This window comes from Ictalurus furcatus, chromosome 8 (assembly GCF_023375685.1).
Source record: "Ictalurus furcatus strain D&B chromosome 8, Billie_1.0, whole genome shotgun sequence".
NCBI lineage: Eukaryota > Metazoa > Chordata > Actinopteri > Siluriformes > Ictaluridae > Ictalurus > Ictalurus furcatus.
The window spans coordinates 11,211,772-11,237,853 of NC_071262.1; the positions used below are offsets into that span (position 1 = coordinate 11,211,772).

At 39.1% G+C, this 26,082-nt stretch overlaps 1 protein-coding gene across 1 annotated transcript; it reads right to left on the reverse strand.

Moving 5' to 3' along the window:
• Positions 1–6,642: 6,642 nt before the first annotated feature.
• On the reverse strand, positions 6,643–24,232 carry micu3b (mitochondrial calcium uptake family, member 3b). Its single transcript, XM_053631562.1, has 13 exons — positions 23,552–24,232; positions 22,019–22,050; positions 21,856–21,934; positions 14,740–14,787; positions 14,548–14,630; positions 14,393–14,464; positions 14,165–14,206; positions 12,380–12,475; positions 11,477–11,568; positions 10,840–11,011; positions 8,945–9,053; positions 8,649–8,806; positions 6,643–6,747 (listed from the first exon to the last, which is right to left on the reverse strand). Exons 1-13 carry the CDS (start codon positions 23,667–23,669, stop codon positions 6,682–6,684), a joined length of 1,167 nt encoding a protein of 388 aa, XP_053487537.1. The 5' UTR covers positions 23,670–24,232; the 3' UTR covers positions 6,643–6,681.
• Positions 24,233–26,082: the final 1,850 nt, after the last annotated feature.

The window sequence follows — 26,082 nt, forward strand, 5'->3', positions numbered from 1 at the left end:
AGTGCTATGTCGATCATTTTGTTGCTTGTTACAAATAGATGATAATGCTAATAGATACGGTGGTGTTAAACAGATTTAGCCCTAAAACAGTTTGTACTCATTCAGAAAGTTATTTCAGGGTCAGGTGGACTGCTCTTCCAGCTGGTTAATATGTTCCGGTCTTACACTTGGGTTGAGGAGGGGGTTTCGGGCACATACGCCCAATACGGCTGTGTTACCACCCAGACCCCCAGGCATACGTGGTGATGATCTGTCTCCCAGTCCGAATATTTGGTGTGCTCTATGCCTCCAGTGAGTCAATTCTTGGGCTCCTTTTACTGAAACCAGGACACATTTCAGTCCATGGTGTTTGGGGTCCAACTGCAGGCTGATGACCCACTTCTGGAACGCTCACATTTCCAGGAAACCCAGAGGGATCCCTAAGCATCCACAACAGGCTCCATTACTACTACATGTGCCCGCCTGCTTTAGGAGAGTCTTCAGGAATCGACTCATCCGTCTCAGGTTGACAACTGGATGGAAACTGATGTTCTGTTCTGAACTGTGCCTACCTTTTCTATAGCACATCTGGGAACAAAAGTCTTTGGACAAATTTAGTGGGGTTGCAGAACAACAAAATACTGATATCCTACAGACACAGACAGGTCTATAACCTGTACCATCTTATGCAAGGCTTCTTTGGCATCAAGCCCAATGCATATTCTACAGGGCTGATGTGCACATCAGGCAGCGTAGATTATCCCAACCACACCTGATCACATGTATAAACTAAGCTGGCAGAGAGTTGGCAGATATTTTAAATGTTCCACCACCAGGAAAGAGAACCACAAGGAGTCAATCAACTCACTTGCAGAGTGTTCATTATCTGCAGATTGGAGGAACTGCTTCAATGCAAAATAGCCAACATATTGCCACTGTGTGCCAAACACAATTTAATATCGTTTGTTTTCACCAGGGAAACATCAGTGCATTTGCACTCACCACACAAACATTTATAAAATACTGTCCTGGTCAGGGTCATGGTAGAGCCATAGCCTACCCTGGAAACACTAGACACAAGGCAGGGATATACAGTTGCAACCAAAATGATTCAACCCCCATTGCAAATCAGCTTTATTGTCAAAATTTGCAGACTTCCAGCTGTTTGTAATGAACAAATCAAACAAAAGCAATTGAAATACTTCAACACAACAAATGCTTCAAGCGGTTTCCCCAAATTCAACTGAAAATGCAACTTACAATGATGATTTCTCCAGTTTCAAAATTATTCAACCCCCCGAATAGAATCCCTCACAACATCACAAATATGCAAAACAGGTGTTGTTTCAAGCAAACCTGATGCAACTAATCAAGGGCTTCATTAGTTGCACCAGGTGTGTTTGAGCTGGAACATATGAAATACCTGAACTGGCTAGGGGTAGAAAATAAATAAATATCTGGACGGGGCAGAAAAAGGAAGCTATCAACGGCTGCAGCCAAATTTCTGAGAAGGCAGGTTGTGAAAAATCCTCGAGTGACTATAAAAGGCCTGCAGCAGGACTTGGTTGCAACAGGTTTCAGTGAGCACAGTAAGGCGCGTACTAAACACGGAAGGTTTCAATGCCAGAACTCCAAGACGTACACCACTACTGACCCAAAAGCACAAGAAAAGTCGGCTCAAAATCATATAAATAAGCCACAGAAGTTTTGGTATTCTGTTCTGTGCAGCGATGAAACAAAACTGGAACTTTTCAGCACGATGGATCAGCGGTATGTCTGGAGGAAGAAGAATGAAGAAAGAACACTCTGTCCACAGTCAAGCATGGTGGTGGCTCGGTGATGCTCTGGGGCTGTTTTTGCATCCTCTGGCACTGGAAACCTGCAGCGTGTGGAGGGTAAGATGGATTCATTGAAGTATCAGGAAATCCTAGGAGACAATGTCATGCCGTCTTTGAACTTTCCAACAGGACAATAATCCCAAGGATACCTCAAATTCCACCAAGGCTTGGTTGCAGAAGAAGTCCTGGAAGATTCTACAGGGCCATCACAGTCACCTGACATGAACCCCATAGAAAATCTCTGGTGGAATTTGAAGAAGACGGTTGCAGCATGCAAACCCAAGAATATTACTGAACTGGAGGCCATTGCTCATGAGGAATGGGTTAAGATTCCTCAGGAACGCTGCCAGAAGCTTTGCATCTCATTTGCAGCAGGTCATAAGAGCAAAAAGTGCTCTACTAAGTACTAAAGATGCTTGCCATGAAATGGTTGTATAATTATGAGATTGGAGAAATCATTATAATTTGCATTTTCAGTTGAATTTGGGGAAACCACTTGAAACATTTCTTGTGTTGAACTATTTCATTTGATTTCGTTTGATTTGTTCATTGCAAACAGCTGAAAGTCTGTAAATTTTGACAATAAACCTGATTTGCTATGGAGGTTAAATACTTTTCATTGCAACTGTACATATCCATTACAGGGCATCACACACACACACACATACACACACACCCATTTACACACTAATTTACAGCTAGGACCAATTTAGAATAGCCTATCCACCTACCCATATGTTTCTGGAGGTGAGGGAAACCAGGGAATCTGCAGGAAACCCAAGAGGACACATGGAGAACTCCACACAGACAGTAACCTGAGCTCAGGATCAAATCCAGGACCCTGGAACTGTGAGGTGGTAATGCTACCCACTGCTCCAACCTGCCACCCTTTTTATACAGTCTTAATTATGACAGAGTACATGAACTGATACATGAGACCAAAATATAAGGTTCTCAAAAAAAAAAAACCTACAAAAAAAAAAACAAAACAAAAAAAAAACAAAGCAACTTTTAATGAAATTGTTCAGTTCAATAGAATATATTTTCTAAGCCATGTATTTGCATTTCTTACTGCCTATCGAAAACTAGTCACAGCTTATACCAAACTACAGTATATACTTATATTATAATCAGATAATCAGATGGAGATCCAGTTGTAAATGCGAATCTTTTGTGAATTGTTCTCATTTTGAATATTGTCTTATTTTGTATGAATATTTAATTGCATGTTTAGAAGAAAGGAACAATAAGACTTGTGAGATATTTTGCACAGCTACCTGAAAGCTATGTAAGAGTTTCTTATTAGTCTCTATGTTGTTGAGTAAGCTGATCTGAGCAGTTAGAGGCCCATACAAAGTATGTTAGCAATGTGGTGAGTGTGTAGAGAAGATTATGTGGCTTAGCTGTTGTTGGGAAGTAAAGAGACCAATGTTGCTGAAGAGCTGAAGTTATATAGCCCATAACAGCTGGCCTGGGCAATCATTAATTGGCTTTTAAATTTCCAAGACTAATATGACATTTCTTAAACGTATATTAGTTCCTTATTTAGCTCTAGTATGTTAGTTGAAAATGATTTTTTTTTTTATTATTTAATCACATTATTTTTTTTTTATAATTTTTTTTTTTTACTCTCTTGAGTAACTAGCGGCAGTCCTGCAGGCTGATGTTGGGCAAAGCTTGGGTGAAAGTGTAAGAGAATGTAGTAAGTAGAAAGTTGAGGTTTGATAGTGTATATTAAGTTTTGTAATAAATAAATAAATAAATAAATAAAGTACACTAATCCCTTTGAATAACCCAGACATTCTCCTGTTCAGTGTGAAATCTTGCTCCTGTTTCCTGATAGTGATGATTCTGAGCCTATTCTTCTGAATGCCATTCTGGATTGACATTTTGACTGTGTACTTTGAGTTTGCCCTAGACTAGTGTATTCTGTTTGCTGATAGACTGACCCTGGCTGCTTTTAACCCTTTGGTTGTCTGCTTTGTTCTTTTTAATAAGACTACAATTACATCCAAGCATTGTGTGAGCTTCTGACAAGTATTAGTGAAAGTGTGCTAGTGAATCAAAAGTAGTCTATTGTTAGTTAATTATCCTTTAAATTACATAAATTTGGCATAATTTACAGACACCATTTCCATCTGTGCATCAAGACTTCTGCCCAGTCTGGGACTTTACATCATTAGTCTTCAGGGTTGCATTTAGATATTACAGAGATTCTCAATGCAATTCATTCTGAAGCCCTAGAAAACATTGATGGGAGAACACTCACAGCAGGCACACATATAGGGTCCTTCCTTAAGTACAGAAGAAAAAAAAAAGCCAGTTCATTCTTATTAGTCATTATTAAAGGGATTATTGTGAACTCACCTTCAAATTTGATTTCCCAAAGAAACATGTCAACGTAAAGCACAAATCATATTAATCATAGCAGATAGACAAAGCAGTACAAAAATCAAATGGAAAATGTAATTGCACTCAGCTGTTTTATCCTGTATTCTAACCCTTTTTAGTGTTTATAGCCTGCATTACGCTGTACCCTACATTAAATTGAGCAAAATACAGCTAGTGATAACTAGTAAAGCCTACAGCAAGATAATATAGCAACCACAACATAACAAAAGATAAACACGTGCATACTGTACAGTGTAGGATTATTTATTCAGCCTAATATTTACTCATGATAATACACTTTTTGTGCTTTCAAAGTAGCCTACTGTACAAAAAAAAAAGTGAGATATAGGGAAACATCAGTACTGGCTTTGGCTTTAAAAAAAAAATATCTGTTGATTTCATCCTTTAGAATTCTCACTGTGAAGACATCATCTCCACAGGGAGTAGGGCACTGTCCTGATTATGTGTTTATAGTCCAATAATAATCCTGATTGAATAGGTGGCTGTGGCCAGAAAAAGTGATGTTTTAATCAGAAACACGTTATAAAACCAAATTCTATTCAATGGTAGAGAATGATAAGCTTCTATGTATATAGCAGCTTATGATATTAAGGTCATGATGATTCATAGGACATAATAGACAGGGTTATGAGTTATCATTTGAACATAAAATGCATCTGAAATCTTACATTTTTAGAGCATACCTTTAAGGATTTTTTAAATGAAAGTGAAAAAAAAAAATCATCATGCACGTTGACTTCAGAAAACAGTTGAAAAAAATTTGTATAAATATGACGTAATATAGAAGACTACATAGAAAAATATAGTCATAAACCCACTATGAATTTGCTTTTTGTTGTTTAATGAAGGCATATTGTGTTGCTGCATAAGGCCTCAAGAGAAGAATCCTGTATAGGTGAAACTGAGGTTATAAAATATTTATAAAATATTTCAATCTGTTTCTGTTTTTTAAAACAGGCTGTATGTATAATTTAAATGTTTAATTATGCTCTCATTAGATGTTAAAGGGCCCTGCAAATGTGTCAGTGGAAAGGTATTAGGCATAATTCCTGGAGGTATTGGCTTAATCCAATTCAATGGCTTATCATATAGAGGTACTCTGTGTGTCGTCTTCAGTCTATGGTTATTGCTGTAAAATCAACGAAACACAAGGAATTTCACTAGTTGACAACAAATAAGTAACCCTTTAACAGGCAGCTCAACCACACAATTATACACATCTATCATTGTCATTCCAATATATAGTGTTCATAAATATGTCTCCAATTTTTTGCTTTATCTCAAAGGATTACAATGATTGTTTCTGGCATAATACATTCACAAGGGGGCTCTTTCAGTTTACGAAATACTGCTTTGAATTTAGTATGAAAACTGAACATTGATATCACCATCTCTACTCCTCATTACTCATTTTACTGAGCTAAAATGTCAAAAGTCAGTGAAAAGATAAAACACAAAGAAACATTTTTTCGACTTTCCACTCTTGACACTTATGTAGGTATATTACATTCATAGCCCTGTATTTATGTATGAGTTGTGTTAAAAACAATTTACAGTCACTAAGTCGCTAAACTGAACTGATTTAGCAGGAGTTCACTGAACTAGATTTATCAGCAATTTCATGAGCATAACGTTTTATTAAGATAACTTGTTTTACACCGATTATCAAAATGAGGATACACTGCAAATATATCAATAAATGAGAAACATATCTAAGCAAAATTCATTAAATTTGTAGCTGTAAAAGTAAAAACATACTACTGGTTCATTGTGTTCAGTAGGCTCTTCTACCTTAAATGGGCAACTTAACCGGATGGTATACATCCATAACTGTTAAGCCAAAGAGTGAATTTGACAATCTGAATGTAAACGTGAATCTGAATGTGATTCAATTAGTAAGAATGGACATAAAAATGATTTTGTGCATGAGTATTTCATTGTGTGCCTGTTAAAGGGTTAAAAACATTAATATTACAAATTGGTTACTAACTATAGTCTAATTTATTGTCTAATTGGTAACTAGCTATAGTATAGCTACAGAATATAAATTTCAATTGCACAATTCCTAATGTAACATCCTACATATAATTTCAGTATGCAATGGCAACTAGTTTCTTTCTTTAATCTTAACTTTAACTTAAAATCATGCTATGGCAGTTCTCCTCGCTGACCCACAGTCTGGCTAGTATCTAGTATCTGTTAATCGACCAGCACATTAATATTACAGAGTAATATGATGCTTAGGCAAAGCCTTGGTCAAAACACACTGTGCTTTCATGGTGTGGTTCCTAGTCATTTGTTTAAACATCATCAAGGCAAAATCATACTACCAAGCTTGATTTTGTGGAAATAAGACAACATCACTAATTTAACTGAGAATCGCTACAAACATTAATATGCCTATAACAATAAAGGAAAGATTAAGGCTGTATTTTTTTTTCTTTTCCCCAAACTATTTTCCAGACAACTCTTTCTTCATACAGGCCTTAAAGGAGGTGAACCTCTCCTCTCGATATCCCTAGAAGTAAAGAAGAAATAGTTGAAATAAGATAGAATCAGTGTGGTGCAACATTATAACAAATTTACCAAAATCAACAAAGCCTGCATATAAAAATACACATGTGTGTGTGTGTGTGTGTGTGTGTGTGTGAGAGAGAGAGAGAGAGAGAGAGAGAGAGAGAGAGAGAGTTTCTAGATCAAGAAGAGCATGCAAAAAAAGACAGATGACAGAGAGGTTAAATGGAACAATAGTACTAAGGTCAGTGAGTGCAACATCCATCCATCCATATACCACTTATCCTTCTTTCAGGGTCACGGGGAAACCTGGAGCCTATCCCAGGGAGTATTGGGCACAAGGCGGGGTACACCCTGGACAGGGTGCCAATCCATCGCAGGGCACACTCATATACACATTCACACACTACAGACACTTTGGACATGCCAATCAGCCTACCATGCATGTCTTTGTACTGGGGGAGGAAACCGGAGTACCCGGAGGAAACCCCGGCAGCACGGGGAGGACATGCAAACTCCGCACACACAGGGCCATGGTGGGAATCGAACCCCTGACCCTGGAGGTGTGAGGCGAACATGCTAACCACTAAGTCCCCGTGCGCCCCCAAATGCAACATTAGAAAATTAAATAAAAATAGCCACAATGCTTTAGCTAAGACCACTAGATGGCAGAAAATCTTCAGGCAAATGGTCAACCACAGTTATAGAATACATCTATATATGTGCCACTGCACTAAAAGACAAATTTACATTTATTGATTTGTTTATGGTCTAGCTGTTTGTAGGATTTTCCTCCAAAATTCTCATGTAAACAAATACAAAGCGAAAAAAAAAAAAACACAGGCCTAGTGAACTACTAGTCCAAAAGTCTTTTGAATTCCATTCACCATTCTCATGCACCAGACCCATTTATTTTCCTCAGGTCCTTTGTATGTCTTGTTCGACAATTTAGTACTGTGAGAATTATATAAAATATCTCTTAAAATTGTACCCTCTTTATGCATGGATAGGTTTGCCAAAGTAAAATGGGATTCTGTTTTTGATTAGACTGTCCACCCCATCCAGATCCTAGCTGAGCACTTGCATTGATTTTTGCTGTGTAATTTAAGCTCACTTAAATTTGAAGAGCTATAGAGCAATTCCACTGGAGGGAAAAGCGCTAAACAAATTAGTTGTAATGTAGATTACCCTATAGTAATAGCAATAATATACCTATCACCCTATGTGCTTTTACAAATTAGCAAAGTATGAAGTGTTTATTAAATTTGTGTAATATCTGTAATTTAATCTTTAAAAAGAAAAGCAACAGGATAAAATCCAGTCAAAGTGCTGAGCAAATCTAGGTGCTCAAGATATCTTGGTCGAGTCTCACTAGCTCTCTGGCAGTCCTGGGATTTGACTCCAGTGGTGGTTCAGTGGTTACAGCTCTGGCTTTTGGTTCAAAAGTTTGTGTGCCAAGCTGCCACTGTGGGGTCTTTAAGCAAGACCCTTAACTCTCATCTACTCAGCTCACTATGAATAAGTGATTTAAACGTACAGTAAACCCATGCCATCTTGTTAAAGTAATGACCTGAATACAGAATTAACAGAGAGTTACAACAGCAGAATCTATGTTCTCATATAGAAAGTTGAATAGCTTCTATATTGACTGGTGCCTCAGACAGGAACCAAATGAACACATACATAATAACTTATTAACTAATAACACTCTGCCCTCTCAGTCTGTATCACATCGGGCTACTGTTGTGTAGAATCTACATGTTTGATTTCCTTTACATGGACATTCTTCCCTCAGATTGATTGGGGGTTTATAACCCTGCTGTCACCCGGGCTGCAGTAAAAGGAAGATAAACAATGTTTAAACAGCCCCAGCTGTGGAGCGGCTGACCCGCTTGTCCCATTTACCCAGGAGCCTCGATGCAGGCGGTCCTTCATGATGCCAATGAACTCCTTGTAGCTAAGTTGGTCATCGTGATCCACATCAAAAATCTTGAAGACAATGTTCACAAGGTGCTGGGAGAGTTTTAAGCCTGTGGCAACGTAGACTGCACGTGCAAACTCATCTGTACATCAAATAAGATGTCAGCATTTCAGCATATGGCATCTGCTAAAAAAAACTTAGGAAAGGGACATTAGGAAAGGGACAACAAAGAGTGTGGACTGGGTAATATTGGTTTAATGATTTTTTAAAAAATTTTTACCTTGTCCAATTGGTCGACTTGCATAGTTGTACATTTGCATGGCAATGGCAAAGTCTTCTAAGTTATTGAGGAACTGAAAGAATGACCTGAATTCCTCAAAAGTGATTCCCTACAAGAAACAATAAATATCATTTTTTTGTATTATTTTTATATTGTATTATTAATTTAATATATCATGATATATTTAAAGCAGATGCTCCTGTCAAAAACATTTATTTAGATACAGCTTCTAAACAGGATCACATATCCAAAAGAAAATGTATTTTTAGAAAATTATGAATAACCTAACCCCTCTTAAGAATTACAAAAAACATTCTACACAAACCAGAGAGTTCGTGATATCAAAGGTGCTGTCTCTGGGAGAAAACTCATAAAAATAATGACTCTCCAATGTATGTCTCAACCCTGAGAATAATGTTTCCGATAACAAATGCAGAGCTCTGAACAACACATTATCTATGCCAGACTTAACTCTCTCTCGATCAGAGGGAAACCTTAAGTATCTAAGGGACCTTGAAGCTGTCAGACAGATAACAAATCCAAAGGCAGGAAATAACTTAGTCAAACAATCAAAGTATACCCACCCAGGTCCTGTTCCAGGCCTATGACTCGAGCTGTCAGCACTTGGTTTTAAGGTCAAGCAGTCTGTCGATTTTTTTTTTTCAAAGAAGATTAACCAGATTCTCACATAAACCAAAACAAGGGGAATCTATCCAAAACAACTCAGGACTAGTGGATTACCAGCCTACCATTCTATTGAATTCCAGTCATCCATTCTCAGTCACTAGACCCTTTTTATTTCTGCAGCACCATTCTTACGTCTGTTTTACAAATGAACTAATGAGTAACATGTGACGCTTGGCTGTCGCTATAAGTGGAACTACATAAAATATCACTTGACGTGGTGATAAGACACACTTAATCACCAGTGGACATCTCCAAACAGCCACATCATGGTAAATGGTCTGCACTTAAATAGCGCTTTTATCCATTTACACAGCGTCTCATTCACCCATTCACACACGCACTCACACACCAATGGTAGCAGAGCTGCCATGCAAGGTGCTAACTTGCCATTGGGAACAACTTGGGGATCAGTGTCTTGCGCAAGTACTCTTCGGTATGTGGAGTCATGTGGGCCTGGAATCGAAATGCCAACCCTACTATTAGTGATACTACTACTGATTAGTGGACAACCCGCTCTACCACCTGAGCCACAGCCATCATATTCTGCATGGGTGGGTTTGAACAGAGCGAAAACTAAAACAGGATTCGATGTTCTATTAGACTCATGTTAAGATCCCAACTGAGTATTTGCATTGATTTCTGCTGTGCAATATAGGCTCACTCGTGAAAGGCAATGGCGCGATTCCTCTGGACGGAAAAGCTCACCACAAAATGATTCTGTGGACAATAAGCATCATCGATATGCTATTACAAATGAACACAGTGGGGAATGTGTGTTCAATATTGCAAAAATAAAAGTCTATGCATACTTTAGCTTGTTTAACATCTGTATGATAAAAAGCAAATGCGTACTGACAAAATGAAGAACCGTTAGAGTGTTTGGATAAAGATCAACAAAAGTTGTTAAATAAGGGCAATGGCATTCATACTACAATAAGTAAAAAGTAATATTTTACCTTAGCTTTTATTATTATTTAAAAGAAATTTCAAATAAGGGATATAAATTTGGGGATATAAATGACAGGCCCAGTAGAAAGTGGCTGTATTGTAATCTAACTCCAGGTATAGCACCCTTCACACTTTTTTTTTAAACCAAGCTTCACTCAGCAGTAGTGGGATACATTTAAAGTGTGCTGGTTCAAAGGTCACTCTGCTTTGGTGAGCAAGATTGTGTTGGTAGATGGGATGAGAAGAGCAAAAGCCTTTACCTTCTCATCAGGTATGCTCTGATGCACATTCTTCAGATAGCTACTGATGTTGTCCACAGTGGTGTATCGCAGAAGGATCCGAGCAAAGTCCTCCTCACTGATGGTGGTCATGCCTTTAGAATAGGTAAGGAACTCAATCTCAAGTACTTCTGTCTGCAGGTTGTCCATGAATCTGCCGAGAGTAGAAGTAGAAGCAGTGCTGAGAGGACATGCCACCAATGAATTAGTGGGACCTTTAAGTAAATGACTAGACCAGCTCCAAATTCTTCAAAAAGGACACATATTCTCACTCTCTGGTTGATGGATATTTTTTTTCTTGGTAGTAAATGTACAATTATTTATTTTGTAGTTGTATATATCTGACAAGATTTATGAGTGAGACAAAACAAAATCCATTCATTTACAGTAGATAGTAGTTTAAGTGATGTAAGGGCCACAGCCAAACAGAAACAACTGCAAGATGGATGTATGAAGAACAGAAGAGTGAAATATCACTCTGTAATATATGAATGCTACAAACATTCATCACAATGCATTCAGTCAAACTATGAATGATGGTTGAGCTGTGGATTTGTCTATACATTTACAGAACTTTTACAGCAAAATAATACTATTTATTATCTAATTAGCCTTTTACCTGTAGAAGTCCTCAAAGTTCAGTTCAGTTTTTCCCTTTTTTCCAAAGAAATGCACCAACAGAGTTGTGTCAGCAATGTTCTCTTGAACATGCTGTGAAGGCAAAAGTAAAAAGAATTATCCATCAACCTCTGACTGAGAAGGCAATCACAATAAAGCCATTACATGTCATACGTTTGGCAAAACAACATATCCATGGGAGGTGTACCTTTCTACAGAAACACTACAAAACTGTTAAGCACGGGTGCATATCATTTTGACGGAAGTCAGTGTCTCACATCCTTGATTTTGACTTTTTGTGCGTTTAGTTTTGTGCGCTGGCATTTAATGAGTGAAAATTGGGTGCTTAGATATTCATAAAGTTATTTTTGTATTTTATTTCTGCAAGCATGAAATAAAGAGCAGGTCATCCATGCCAGACAGCAAACAGTGTCTCATGCAAAAAAAAAAAAAAAAATCTGCACTTTAGTCATATCAGTGTTCTTTCCTTATAAGCTGGATCTGTTGTTGAGGATGATGAGGCTTTCCCTTTAGCAACAAGCTCCCATTGTACCTTATCCTAAGTCCCATCGCTGCAAAATATTCCACAAACAAAAGAAATGCACTGTAACTGTATGCACACTGACCTTACTAGTCACTAGATTGCGAAACTCTTAGCAAATACTTGTATAAAGCCTTTGATTGATACATTGAAACAACATTTTTGTTCCATTCTGGTAGTGAAAATGGGCTTTACACAAAAAAAAAAACACACACATACAGATGCTGCACTGGAATTTTAATTTGGGTTACTCCATTTTAAAATGATAGCGGAAACCTATGAAAAGTAAACTTCACAGCAGACAAAAGGTACGGATACAAATCGAATCAGTTAGACGAGTGATGAGACAGAGGATGTTTGTACCTCCATCAGATCTGAAAAGAGAACTATTCTTGCACCATGCTTCAGCACATCCCAGAAGCTTCTAGGTTCAAACGCTTGGTGTTCTTTTTTAAGAACCTGCATATCAGAGGTACAGCTGTTAGCGCCTTCAAAACAGTCATTCACTGATTAAATGACTGGAAAATGCACAGACACAATGTCACAAATTCACAACCTTCCAGGTGGCATTTGGACAGGAGGAAAAGCATGCTTGTAACTAGAGCAATATTTAAAACCTTTTAACATTGTCTGTTGATCATCACATTTATCACCATGCCAACCATGCAAGTCATGCACTTCCCCAAATACAGACAGAACAGTAGACAATAAGTTAGTCAGCTGCCATTAAGTTTACTGGCAATAAAAAAATCTATGAAGGCAGCACAAATGTGTCACTGGTTTTTCAAATTGCCTCAGGTAAAATAAACATTGTGACAGTTCTTTCAATTTGTCTTGAATAACAACAACATCACAGCGATTTAATAAACTTACACACCTACAAATCCAGTTTTGGTTACATACTGACAGTATAATCCTCCATTATGACATGTTAATACTAGGAAATATGTTTTTTTATCTTGATAATCATCAAGGAATTAACATATGTAACTTTGGCTTTTATAAAACCCTAGTTTTAATCACACCATCAAAACAGTCCTTAAAGGCCTGAATTTGTTCGGCTGTCGCTTAACAATTATTTACCCTTTCACCTGTGTGATTAGTGCTTGTGACACCATATCCCTGAATCTGAAGGCTTGTGCATTTGAACTGTCAGCTCATGTGCAGCAGTTTTGGTTTTTTTGCTTAGGCATATCAAAATGATGTCATCCATCATTTTACATTTTTTTGTTGATCTTTCTTTCCTTCGTATTTTTGGATTATAGGATTTCTCAGTACATGCACAGGTTCAAGCTGTAAAACAACATGCTTTCAAGGACCAAACCCACTCCTTTGAAACTGTTCTATAATGCCTATGCTGTGCAAATACAGGCTTTACTGTCTTACATTATAATCTTCAGTAGACCACAAAGATAGCAATTAAGACTAATTCACTTTAGGAGAGACCCTAGGTACACATACAGTACCCTTGAACAAAACCTCTAAAGAAAAAAATACTAGTTTTCCTAGACCCTGCTGGGACAGGCTCCCACTTCAGTGTTAGCTGTGACTGGCACATGGCTCTGCATAGTCAGGCTATTACAAAAAGGTAATCTGAGCTTGAATACCACTTTTCAAGTAACTGTAAAAATAAAACATGGGGGTCCAGGACGAATGGTCTGTCTTTGGGTGAGGGCCTTTTAAGCGAGATCTGGGCAACCACGCCTCAGCGAACGCCACCTGACAGTAGAGAAGTAACATAAATCATCTGGTCTCTTTTTGGTGCTGTCCCAGACAATGGAAACATGTTTCAGATTGCATTCGGCCAAGATCCATTAGGACATATTGTCCTGCCTTTCTGAGACTGAGCAGTGTGTAAGGGTCACTTCATTTGACTTTACCTAAATGTGACACAATGCACAATAAAAGACCATTTCTCTATGCCTGTCAGAAAAGCTCCATAATGGTGAAGCAGGCCCAGGGTTGTTTGAAATGTCTACCTCAGATACTGTTCCTAATACAATCATCACTGTCAAAAAAAATGGACATGAACAGATGCTTTTGACTGCCATATTTTCAATTTCATCATGCACTACACACATCAACAGGCAGACAAAGAAACAAGTCATGCAAACTTTTACACGTTTTCTCATATATTCCGATACATACAGCATGGCTGACAGAACCTGGATATCCATACAGTTCCACATTCTTGAAGATGACACGCAGAATACAGAAAATGAGAATAAGTTCTTCTAGCCATTTGGTAACATTGCCACATTGTAATATTATTTCAGTTTTTACAGTTACTGGGTTAACATGTAGAATATCAAGATGGCAGTGAGTCTGACTTTTAGCTGAATACTGTAAAAGGAAAGAATTTGCGGTTTCTCTTACCAGTTGTGATGAGCTGTCAGTCTCTCCACCTCTATCGTTTTTGTCATTTTTCTTACGAAATATTTCCTCTAGCTATGGGAGAAAAGTGTTTTACTTGACATTTGCTTACACACAGTGAGTTAGTTAGATAAGTAAAAACCAAAGGGAACACATACCACCATAAACTCCCTTTTGTCCACCATTTCATTGCCATCTGCATCAAACATGTTGAAAGCTATCCTAAATCCTGCCTGAGGCTCTAGAAAATGACACCAAAAAAAAATCTGACATTGATGCAAAAAAAGAATACTGTAACATTTAAACGTTTAAAAATTCACGTCGTTCAGTGAATACGCATTTATACTTACTTGTCAAAATGCAAAGAAGAAACAAATACTCTGTATATGAGATGACGCCTAAAAAAAGTACATAATATCAATAAAATCATTCTTAACAGATGAAAAATTATGAATTTATGCCTTTTGATCCCTAAACCGCCCTTTAAAATCAAGCTATCATATGTCATTTCAAACACAACATCACTGCTTAGCACTGATAACATCTAAGGGGATTCCCTTCTTAACTCCTAATTGGTGGTGTGTTTTTTTTTTGTTTTTTTTTTCACACAAAGAGAGACAGTTACTCAAGTAATCAGGCTGGTCTCAAACCCAAACAAAAGCAGCCTGAGTGCCTGGCTCCTGGGCCATCCTCTGTTTGTTTTCCTAGGTGTAAAACATTCTCAAGTGATCTTTTGCTGATTGGGGATGCTTGATGTGGGGTGTGTGTTCTTCTTTCAGCCTTGCTAGTCCTTTTGTTGTGCAAAAAAGCGAGAAAAGGAAGAGCAACTGTCAAGATTCAGTCAGGGAGAGACTTAAGGAAAATTGTTGTGACCGTTGAAAGCATTCCCAGGCTTTTGTTTGCAGGCAGAGGTAGTGACTCGAGCACAGATAGTTTAAACTGACTGCTTTGAGTGTTGTGGGAAAGGATGTCAGTATGCCTAGCAAAGCAGTTAAAAGACAACTGGCTGCAGGAGCACATATAACTAAATCTAGACCCAATACTAAATGCAGAGTTGTTATTTTTAAACTTTATAAAAGAGCTTTATATGACTATATGATTCTGCAGAGTGATCAAACTGGTCAAAGTGCAAAAACTTTTGCTGCAGTAATTTTGCTGAATTCTTTTAAGAAACTCATTAGGAGCTGTAAACCTTTTGAAAAATATGTGCTAGGATTGAACATGAACATAAGTAAGTAAGTGTTATTTTATCATAAAAACTGACATATCTACCAGTAGCTGTTGTTGGACCATTGGCATGACCAGCCAAACATATGTGGCTTTATGCATTTTTGTTATTACGCTGTTTTACTAGGGAAAATGGGTGTGATGTATTGAGTTGGGGAGGTTTTTTCGCCAAAGTGGACTGTATACAGTGCATCCGGACAGTATTCACAGCGCTTCACTTTTTCCACATTTAGTTATGTTACAGCCTTATTCCAAAATGGATTAAATTCATCATTTTCCTCAAAATCCTACAAACAATACCCCATAATGACAACGTGAAAGAAGTTAGTTTGAAATCTTTGCAAATTTATTAAAAATAAAAAACAAAAAAAGCACATGTACATAAGTATTCACAGCCTTTGCTCGATACTTTGTTGAAGCACCTTTGGCACCAATTACAGCCTCAAGTCTTTTTGAGCATGATGCTACAAGCTTGGCACACCTATTTTTGGGCAGTTTCTCCCACTCTTCTTTGCAGGACCTCTCAAGCTCCATCAGGTTGGATGGGGAGCGTTGATGCACAGACATTTTCAGATCTCTTCAGAGATGTTCAATCGGGTTCAAGTCTGGGCTCTGGCTGGGCCACTCAAAGACATTCACAGAGTTGTCCTGTAGCCACTCCTTTGTTATCTTGGCTGTGTACTTAGGGTCGTTGTCCTGTTGGAAGATGAACCTTCGAGGTCCAGAGCACTCTGGAGCAGGCTTTCATCAAGGATGTCTCTGACATTGCTACATTCATCTTTCCCTCGATCCTGACTAGTCTCCTAGTTCCTGCTGCTGAAAAACATCCCCACAGCATGATGCTGCCGCCACCATGCTTCACTGTAGGGATGGTATTGGCCAGGTGATGACTGGTGGCTGGTTTCCTCCAGACATGACGCATGCCATTCAGGCCAAAGAGTTCAATCTTTGTTTCATCAGACCAGAGAATTTTGTTTCTCATGGTCTGAGAGTCCTTCAGGTGCCTTTTGGCAAACTCCAGGCAGGCTGTGGCTTCCGTCTGGCCACTCTACCATACAGGCCTGATTGGTGGAGTGCTGCAGAGATGGTTGTTCTTCTGGAAGGTTCTCCTCTCTCCACAGAGACACACTGGAGCTCTGTCAGAGTGACCATTGGGTTTTTGGTCACCTCCCTGACTAAGGCCCTTCTCCCCCGATCGCTCAGTTTGGCCGTGCAGCCAGCTCTAGGAAGAGTCCTGGTGGTTACAAAATTCTTCCATTTACGGATGATGGGGGCCACTGTGCTCACTGGGACCTTCAATGCTGCAGAAATGTTTCTGTACCCTTCCCCAGATCTGTGCCTCGATACAATCCTGTCTCGGAGGTCTACAGACAATTCCTTGGACTTCGTGGCTTTGTTTTTGCTCTGACATGCATTGTTAACTGTGGGATAGGTATATAGACAGTTGTGTGCCTTTCCAAATCATGTCCAATCAACTGAATTTACCACAGGTGGACTCCAATCAAGCTGTGGAAACATCTCAAGGATGATCAGTGAAAACAGGATGCACCTGAGCTCAATTTTGAGTGTCATGGCAAAGGCTGTGAATACTTATGTACATGTGCTTTTTTTGTTTTTTATTTTTAATAAATTTTCAAAGATTTCAAACAAACTTCTTTCATGTTGTCATTATGGGCAATTGTTTGTATAATTTTGAGGAAAATAATTAATTTAATCCATTTTGGAATAAGGCTGTAACATAACAAAATGTGGAAAAAGTGAAGTGCTGTGAATACTTTCCGGATGCACTGTACTTACAGAATCTTTCAGAATTTTTTCAGTAAATTCCTCCAATCATGTATTTTTAATTGTGCATGGCAGCCACAATAAGACAGATGAAGAGCCATGAAAGTAACAACATAGGTGTGGGCCCGCTCTGTGTGTGAAGGTTAACAAACATCCAGACAAGAGTCAGCTTTGGTCTTGCAGATAGAAACTAAGCCCATATGCTCGAGCAGATGCTGTCAGAAATACAAACATTCTAAGAAATGATTCACACAAAGTGTCAGTGTGAGCAATGTAATCCAATGCCATTCTTAGAATTCATACTATCGTCAGTGATGGGGAGCTGTCACAGAGACAAGTCTCAACACTGCAGAGTTCAAACAGCTCTCCTCGTCTTCTGACACAAACTTTGTTTATAGATCAAGTCATTGTCTTTTAAAAATAATTGTAAAGGTGTAATGTCTACCAATATATATATATATATATATATATATGTGTGTGTGTGTGTGTGTGTATGTGTGTGTATATATGTGTGTATGTGTGTGTGTGTGTATATATATATATATATATATATATATATATATATATATGTGTGTGTGTGTGTGTGTGTATGTATATATATATATATCCTAAGACTTTTGGACACACACGCACACACACAGTGCTGTACAAATACGTTTTACTGAGAGTCTTGGAGAATCTGACACAGGTCTTGTGGAGACTTTGACTGTGACACAAAAATTTTTTCTGTAAGATTATTTTTTGGAAAAGTAATGTTTAGAAATCAAAGATGTTTTTGTATGGACTCAATATTGCTGAACTCATAAAATAAATATCTATAACATAATTTGTACTAAAAAAAAGTAGGATTCCTAAGACTGTGTATTGCTGTGTATTGCTGACTGGTATATATACAGTATCTCACAAAAGTGAGTACACCCCTCACATTTTTGTAAATATTTGATTATACCTTTTGATGTGACAACACTGAAGAAATGACACTTTGCTACAATGTAAAGTAGTGAGTGTACAGCTTGTATAACAGTGTAAATTTGTTGTCCCCTCAAAATAACTCAACACACAGCCATTGATGTCTAAACCGCTGGCAACAAAAGTGAGTACACACCTAAGTGAAAATGTCCAAATTGGGCCCAAAGTGTCAATATTTTATGAGGCCACCATTATTTTCCAGCACTACCTTAACCCTCTTGGGCATGGAGTTCACCAGAGCTTCACAGGTTGCCACTGGAGTCCTCCATGACGACATCACGGAGCTGGTGGATGTTAGAGACCTTGTGCTTCGCCACCTTCCGTTTGAGGATGCCCCACAGATGCTGAATAGGGTTTAGGTCTGGAGACATGCTTGGCCAGTCCATCACCTTCACCCTCAGCTTCTTTAGCAAGGCAGTGGTCGTTTTGGAGGTGTGTTTGGGGTCGTTATCATGTTGGAATACTGCATACTGATCATGCTCTGCTTCAGTATGTCACAGTACATGTTGGCATTCATGGTTCCCTCAATGAACTGTAGCGCCCCAGTGCCAGCAGCACTCATGCAGCCCCAGACCATGACACTCCCACCACCATGCTTGACTGTAGGCAAAACACACTTGTCTTTGTACTCCTCACCTGGTTGCTGCCACACACACTTGACACCATCTGAACCAAATAAGTTTATCTTGGTCTCATCAGACCACAGGACATGGTTCCAGTAATCCATGTCCTTAGTCTGCTTGTCTTCACCAAACTGTTTGCGGGCTTTCTTGTGCATCATCTTTAGAAGAGGCTATCTTCTGGGACGACAGCCATGCAGACCAATTTGAGGCAGTGTGCGGCGTATGGTCTGAGCACTGACAAGCTGACCCCCCACCCCTTCAACCTCTGCAGCAATGCTGGCAGCACTCATACGTCTATTTCCCAAAGACAACCTCTGGATATGACGCTGAGCATGTGCACTCAACTTCTTTTGTCAACCATGGCAAGGCCTGTTCTGAGTGGAACCTGTCCTGTTAAACCGCTGTATGGTCTTGGCCACCGTGCTGCAGCTCAGTGTCAGGGTCCTGGCAATCTTCTTATAGCCTAGGCCATCTTTATGTACAGCAACAATTCTTTTTTTCAGATCCTCAGAGAGTTCTTTGCCATGAGGTGCCATGTTGAACTTCCAGTGACCAGTATGAAGGAGTGCGAGAGTGATGACACCAAATTTAACACACCTGCGCCCCATTCACACCTGAGACCTTGTAACACTAACAAGTCACATGACACAGGGGAGGGAAAATGGCTAATTGGGCCCAATTTGGACATTTTCACTTACGGGTGTACTCACTTTTGTTGCCAGCGGTTTAGACATTAATGGCTGTGTGTTGAATTATTTTGAGGGGAGAGCAAATTTACACTGTTATACAAGCTGTACACTCACTATTTTACATTGTAGCAAAGTGTTATTTCTTCAGTGTTGTCACATGAAAAGGTATAATCAAATATTTACAAAAATGTGAGGGGTGTACTCACTTTTGTGAGATACTGTATATACCAATCAGCAATACACACCAATCAGCCATAACATTAAAACCACTGACAGGTGAAGTGAAAAACACTGATTATCTAGTAACAAATGCATCTGTCAAGAGGTGGCATATATTAGGCAGCAAGTGAACAGACATTTCTCGCTTGAAGTTGATGTGTTGGAAGCATGAAAAATGGGCAAGCGTAACGATCAGAGGGACTTTAACCAGGACCAAAATGTGCTGGCTAGACGACTGGGTCAGAGCATCTCCAAAACACCAGGTCTTGTGGGGTAATATGCAGTAGTTAGAACAACCCGTGAAAGCTAACCTGTCTGGTCCGATCCCACAGAAGTGCTACTGTAGCACAAATTGCTGAAAAAGTTCATGCTAGCTATGATAGAAAGGTGTCGGAACACACAGTGCATCACAGCTTCTTGTGTATGGGGCTGTGTAGATGCAGACCGGTCAGAGTTCCCATGCTGACCCCTGTCCACCACTGAATGTGCCTACAATGGGCACGTGAGCATCAGAACTGGACTATGGAGCAATGGAAGAAGGTCGGCTGGTCTGATGAATCATATTCTTTGACATCATGTGGACGGCCGAGTGAATGTACATCAATTTTCCTGGGGAAGAGATGGCACCAGGATGCATTATGGGAAGAAGGCAAGCCGGTGGAGGCAGTGTGATGCTCTGGGCAATGTTCTGCTGGGAAACCTTGGGTCCTGTAATTCATGTGGACACATCTCACTTACCTAAACTTTGATGCAGACCAAGTACAGCCCTTCATGGCAACGGTATTCCCTAATGGTAGCGGTCTCTTTCAACAGGATAATGCGCCTTGCCACACTGCAAAAACTGTTCAGGAACGGTTTGAGGAACATGACAACGAGTTCAAGGTGTTGACTTGGCCTTCAAATTCCCCAGATCTCAATACGATCGAGCATCTGTGTGATGTGCTGGGCAAAAAAGTCCGATCCATGGAGGCCCCACCTCGCAACTTACAGGGTTTAATGGATCTGCTGCTTACGTCTTAGTGCCAGATACCACAGCACACTTTCAGAGGTCTTGTGGAGTCCATGCCTTGAAGGGTCAGAGCTGGTTTGGCAGCACAACGGGGACCTACACATTATCAGGAAGGTCTTGCTGTTGCAACATTTTAGAAGCATACAATCACAATCCGTCCTGACAACAGCGACGGCTTTAGTTCTCATACAGGCCTCTGTAATTACTAAACTGGACTACTGTCACAAGCTATTGGCTGATTTATATGATATATACCACTCCTCTAAAAAGCTTCCAGAATTTTATCTAACTCCTCTACACCCTATCATGTGACTCACTGTGACATCACTGGCTTGCAGTGGATCAAATACAAAACTCTTTTCTTTGTTTTCCAAACCTTGCAAAGCATAAATCATACATGTCTACTTCTGTCCACATGGCATACATTATAAATGTTTCTGACAAATAAAAATTGTAGTGTATCTGGATGACCCAATAACCTTCTCTGAATGTCGTAACAGTACCAGATCCCATATATTCCAGCACCATATTATAATCCTTCTTGAAAACAGAAGCTCATCCATGTTTTGCTTTGTCTAGTCTGGACTGTAGCTTGGTACTGGCTTGCCTTTATTCATTTGCTTCTATTTCTTTTGGGAAAAAGAGCAGAGAATTCTGCTGCTTACCTGGTAAATAACCTATCCGATTTCTTTTATAAAACTCCCTTACTGAGATTACTTCAGCTCACAAGGATCAAATACAAAACTTTTTTTTTCTGCTTTTCACCACAGTGTGACAACTCAGACCCTCAGGTAAAAAGGCTGTTTAATCACTTACTAATCAATTCACTTGAGTTATAAATGCTTTCAAAATCTCTGTGTACTTTCATTCAGCCTTCTAAATGTAAAGATAAATATCCTCAGGAGTACAAATATATACAAGTATTTGCTTGTTGTGTATTCTCACCTTTTTCATTTAAGTTCCTGAAAAGCCTGGATGAGCCTTTCCAAACAGGAGGAGTATCTGAGAGAATCTTATGTAAATCCTTCAAAAAAGAAGTAAACATTTAAATAATCTGTCAATGAAATTCAAAAATTCAGTATCATACACAACATTTTCTATATCATACCTGTTTTGTCAGGGCTTGCCAAAACTTTTTTTCTAGGATATAACAAATAAAATAAATAATTTTAGAACATTTCTGCACAAATACACATCATTAGATTCTACCTTAACACAGTATGGTTTAATGTAGTAGTTTATTTTGTCTAACTATTAGTCTAGTTAGCATTTTCACAAGAGTTTCACATAATCCAGTGTAGTTATCTTACTGAATAACACTGTAAGCACAAGTTCTGAAGGAATAGCAAGGCCATGTTGTTGAGATCCAGCCAAAAGGTCATAAAATGCATGACTGAGTTCATGCATTTGTCCTCTCTCAGCACTGCAACTATAATTGTGAAGCTGTTCTCCATGCAACTGCAAAATTATTACTGACCCTGCACCAAAATACAGGTGCACCTACAAATGAATTTCTGCTTCTCATAGCAATCTGGTTCTGAGACTATTAAAAGAACACTGCAATAGGCCCATAAACACAAACCAATATCACAAATACGTATATTTTAATTAATTGTAATGCACGAGCAAATACAAAACAAAACCAGAAATTAATATAGAGTTTGTATTTTATGTTTGCATAATTCTTCTTCTTTTTTTTATGTTTAGTGGTTCTCTGCTCAGGCTTTCACAAACATGCAAAGTTATAGCACACTCAAACAGCCTTTATAGCCATGGCATAAAACCATAAATACCATAATGCCTTTTTGCTGAGCATGTGCCATTAAAAATAATCTGGCTGACATAGTGAAGCAATGTGCGTCCTTTATATTAGAGTTCAGATTTTATTCCTGTCTGGACATACCAGGCTCTTTCAGTCAGAAGATAACAGGAATATACACAGGGTGGAACCACATACCCAGTTTCAAACTATCAGTGGCCCTTTCCTACCTAAGCCTGAGGAAAGCTTCAACCTAGCCAACAACTCACAAAAGACCAAAGAGTCTAACTTTCTCTCAACCACAGAAATAGGACTAGAAAAAGCCAGTGGCTTTCTAATGTTACAATGGTGTTTAAATCCACAGTGTGAAAGAACTTATCAGGGTGGTGCCTTAAGCGGCATGAAAATATCCTAGGTATAACCTTTCTTCCAATAATATAAAAATGCCACTATGTGATAGTCTCTAACAATAGTGTATAATAACATGTGTACAATAGGGTTTGTAAATAATTGTAATTAATATCAAAACTACCAACCACACCTGCCGTGATGTGAATTTCCACCACAGGTAAGTGCCAAGAGGAAGAGGCCTTAGGGCTCAAACACATTTGGGAATGGTTTTTACAGGTTATTCTTCCTTAAACAAAATGTTGGTGGAGATAGCTATCTCCATGCAAGTGTTATGACTTCATAGATAATGACCAGCCATAGCTACCTTTAAAGCAGCAACTGGGTGGTTTCCTTGTATGAAAAACATCAAATTAATGCCTAAGTCAATCTTACTCTCATTCTTTTCGGTCAATGGTATATTCTAAGTGCTAAGAAGTATTTAGTCTTAAGAATATAATTTGTGTGATTAGTGAATTTTTGATTAGTGCTTACTCTTCGGCTCACTCATGGTAACTGACTCGATGAAGTCCAGGGGTGTCATATAAAGCTGCCCTTCGTACTCCACTGAACTAAACAGACGGAACCTGTGCTCATGACCTGACATTGGCATGTCTTCATCATCAGCAGATATCTTGGTCTACAATAAAAAAAAAAGCACATCTGAAAAAATATTGAGACCAAAACAAAGGAACCACCAAACATGGGGCTAAATCACAGGCGTTTATGAGCATGTTGTCATAACTGCACATTTGTAGGAATTCATAATTGTAAGAATTTGTATGAAAGGTTATGAATGATCAAGTTTAGGACATGGGCCAGGATTAAACCTCATAAGTAATTCATTCAGATTCATATTTATGCCAAAGAGTGCACCTAAGATTTTCTTTTTTTACACAAACTAACCTGAATACGGACCTGTTTTAAATGTTAACTAACAGAGAGGAACCATATTATGGCCCTTCACTGAGCCTGAGCTCACAAGGACAGAGCTGATGTCTTTCCCAGGTGGCAGGCAGCCAGGCCCACTGGGCACTAGGCAAACACCATGGGAAGGTGTGCCTATGCTACTTATTACCCACATCAAATGTCAGCTTTACTGCCAAGGCTCAGTGTCCTGTTACCTCAGCCCTGGATTCCTGCATCTCAATCCACAAGTTAAGGTTATGTCCAGTGCCCTCCTCCCCACCCACCTCAAGATAAGAGACCAAAGAAATAAACAAGCACAGCGTAAGGGCAATTGCACAGCAGACTGAGCCAATCCTGTATTGTTTAATGAGCCAACAAATCAGTGATGGTTCTTTTGACAGCAGTCCCCTACAGATTACTGCTGCACCAACTTGTCAGAGTTACTCGTGCCAAGAATATGACTAGGGCATAGCCTTGTCTTTTCACTCTTATCTAAGCACAGGAAGGACTAAACCAATAGTTCTCAATAGAGCGTTCTGGAACAAGTACCTACCCTAAATAATCATGCTTGGATTTCCTTAGCTTTTCATTAATTATTACTGTAATTCAAAAGCACTGACGACTGTACCATGCCAAAGCAATGCTGCCTCACTATATAACACAAACTTGATTTACATTTCAGAAAATTTTAGATACACAGGAACATCCATGTCAACTAATTAATAGCGTCAGGGATCACCTAACCATTTTTTCCACTGGTGTTAACAGTCTTAGCAAAAAAGAACCTTTCAAGGATTCTTCAATGGTTCTTAAAGCTTCTTAGTTTCAACCCCCTTAGAAAAAGGCTTTTTTCATTTGTTCCTTAAGGGGTTCATTAGATAAGTAAGGTTTGGGTTTTTTGGGTTGTTTTTTTTTTGCTTCCAAAAATGGTTCTAATTTCTGATATGGAAACACTTTTGTATAGTTCCAACTGAAGAACCTTTACAGTTCAAAATCTTTTAAGAGTGAAGACTTCTTGGAACCTGCTCTGCTGTTGGGTTCCCCTTAAAGCATTCCTCCATGCAGACGACCAAAGAACCTTTAAGGGTTTTAGATGGAACCTTATTTTCAAGTTGTGTATCAACCCTAATGGTGCATCACCAACACTGGTCTTTTTACTGTGCATTGTATCGACAAGGCATTTAATCGACAAGGCATTTAAAATGAATATGTTTGGATGTGACATTTTATGCATGAGTAACTGTCTCCTTGGCTCTGTACATCCTGTCGAGGGAGGAGTTTTCGATTTCAAAAATTCGATTTCGTTGTTTTCAGCACCTCTTTATAGTGGAGAGCGTCATTGACATATGCCCCAAGGGAACGGCTTGTTTACTTGATCACACCCTAATGAGCATGTACAGAACTGCGTGTCATAAATAAATGCACCCTTGTCCAGATTTCCTAAACCGTACCTTTTCTCTAGCAAACACAACCGGGACTGCGTGGATCATCCTCGTTGTGTTGACTCCTTTCACAGGGCGGTGTTGACACACAGCTATTCCTCCTACCGCGATGCACAGCCCTGTCACAACCCGTCGCATGGAGATTTTCCATTTGGACAACTGGCTTGTGCTCAGATTAACGCCTGCACCGTTTTTACAAACGGTAATGGTGTTTAATATTGTGCTGAACTGGCGTGCGGCCGCCGCCATCATTACAGTGATACAGTGGTCAGTGCGAAGCGACTCCTCGCGAGATGTGCTCGGGGATTTAGCCCAGTCCAATCAAGCGCGCGCGTGCAGGCTCGGAGAAATAACGCAAATGGCAAGCTTCATTTGCAATGAGAAACATGGCAAGCTGCGTTTGCAATATTTCTCATTCGTGTGATAGAGTTAAGTAATGAGTGCAATGCAGTTGCACCTTTCAGACATGCATTTAAAATATATATGGTCCATTTATGGATTTGTGCATGTTGTGATTTTGTATGTTCCTTTTTACAAATGCAAACTCACCGTGCGCGCACACAGAGAGAGAGAGAGAGAGAGAGAGAGAGAGAGAGAGAGCGATGCACATACGCATAGACACGTTAAGTGCGAAGAGGAAACGCTGTGGTAAGGCAGGTCTACAATCCCAGCACC

Excerpts from the sequence above, each read along its gene's own strand:
- micu3b (XM_053631562.1), bottom strand. The coding sequence starts at position 23,669 with ATGCCAATGTCAGGTCATGAGCACAGGTTCCGTCTGTTTAGTTCAGTG. Across the intron at positions 11,012-11,476 it reads AACTTTGAGGACTTCTACAG|ATTCATGGACAACCTGCAGA; the intron begins GTAAAAGGCTAA and ends TACTCTCGGCAG. Across the intron at positions 9,054-10,839 it reads AGAGCATACCTGATGAGAAG|GGAATCACTTTTGAGGAATT; the intron begins GTAAAGGCTTTT and ends TGTTTCTTGTAG.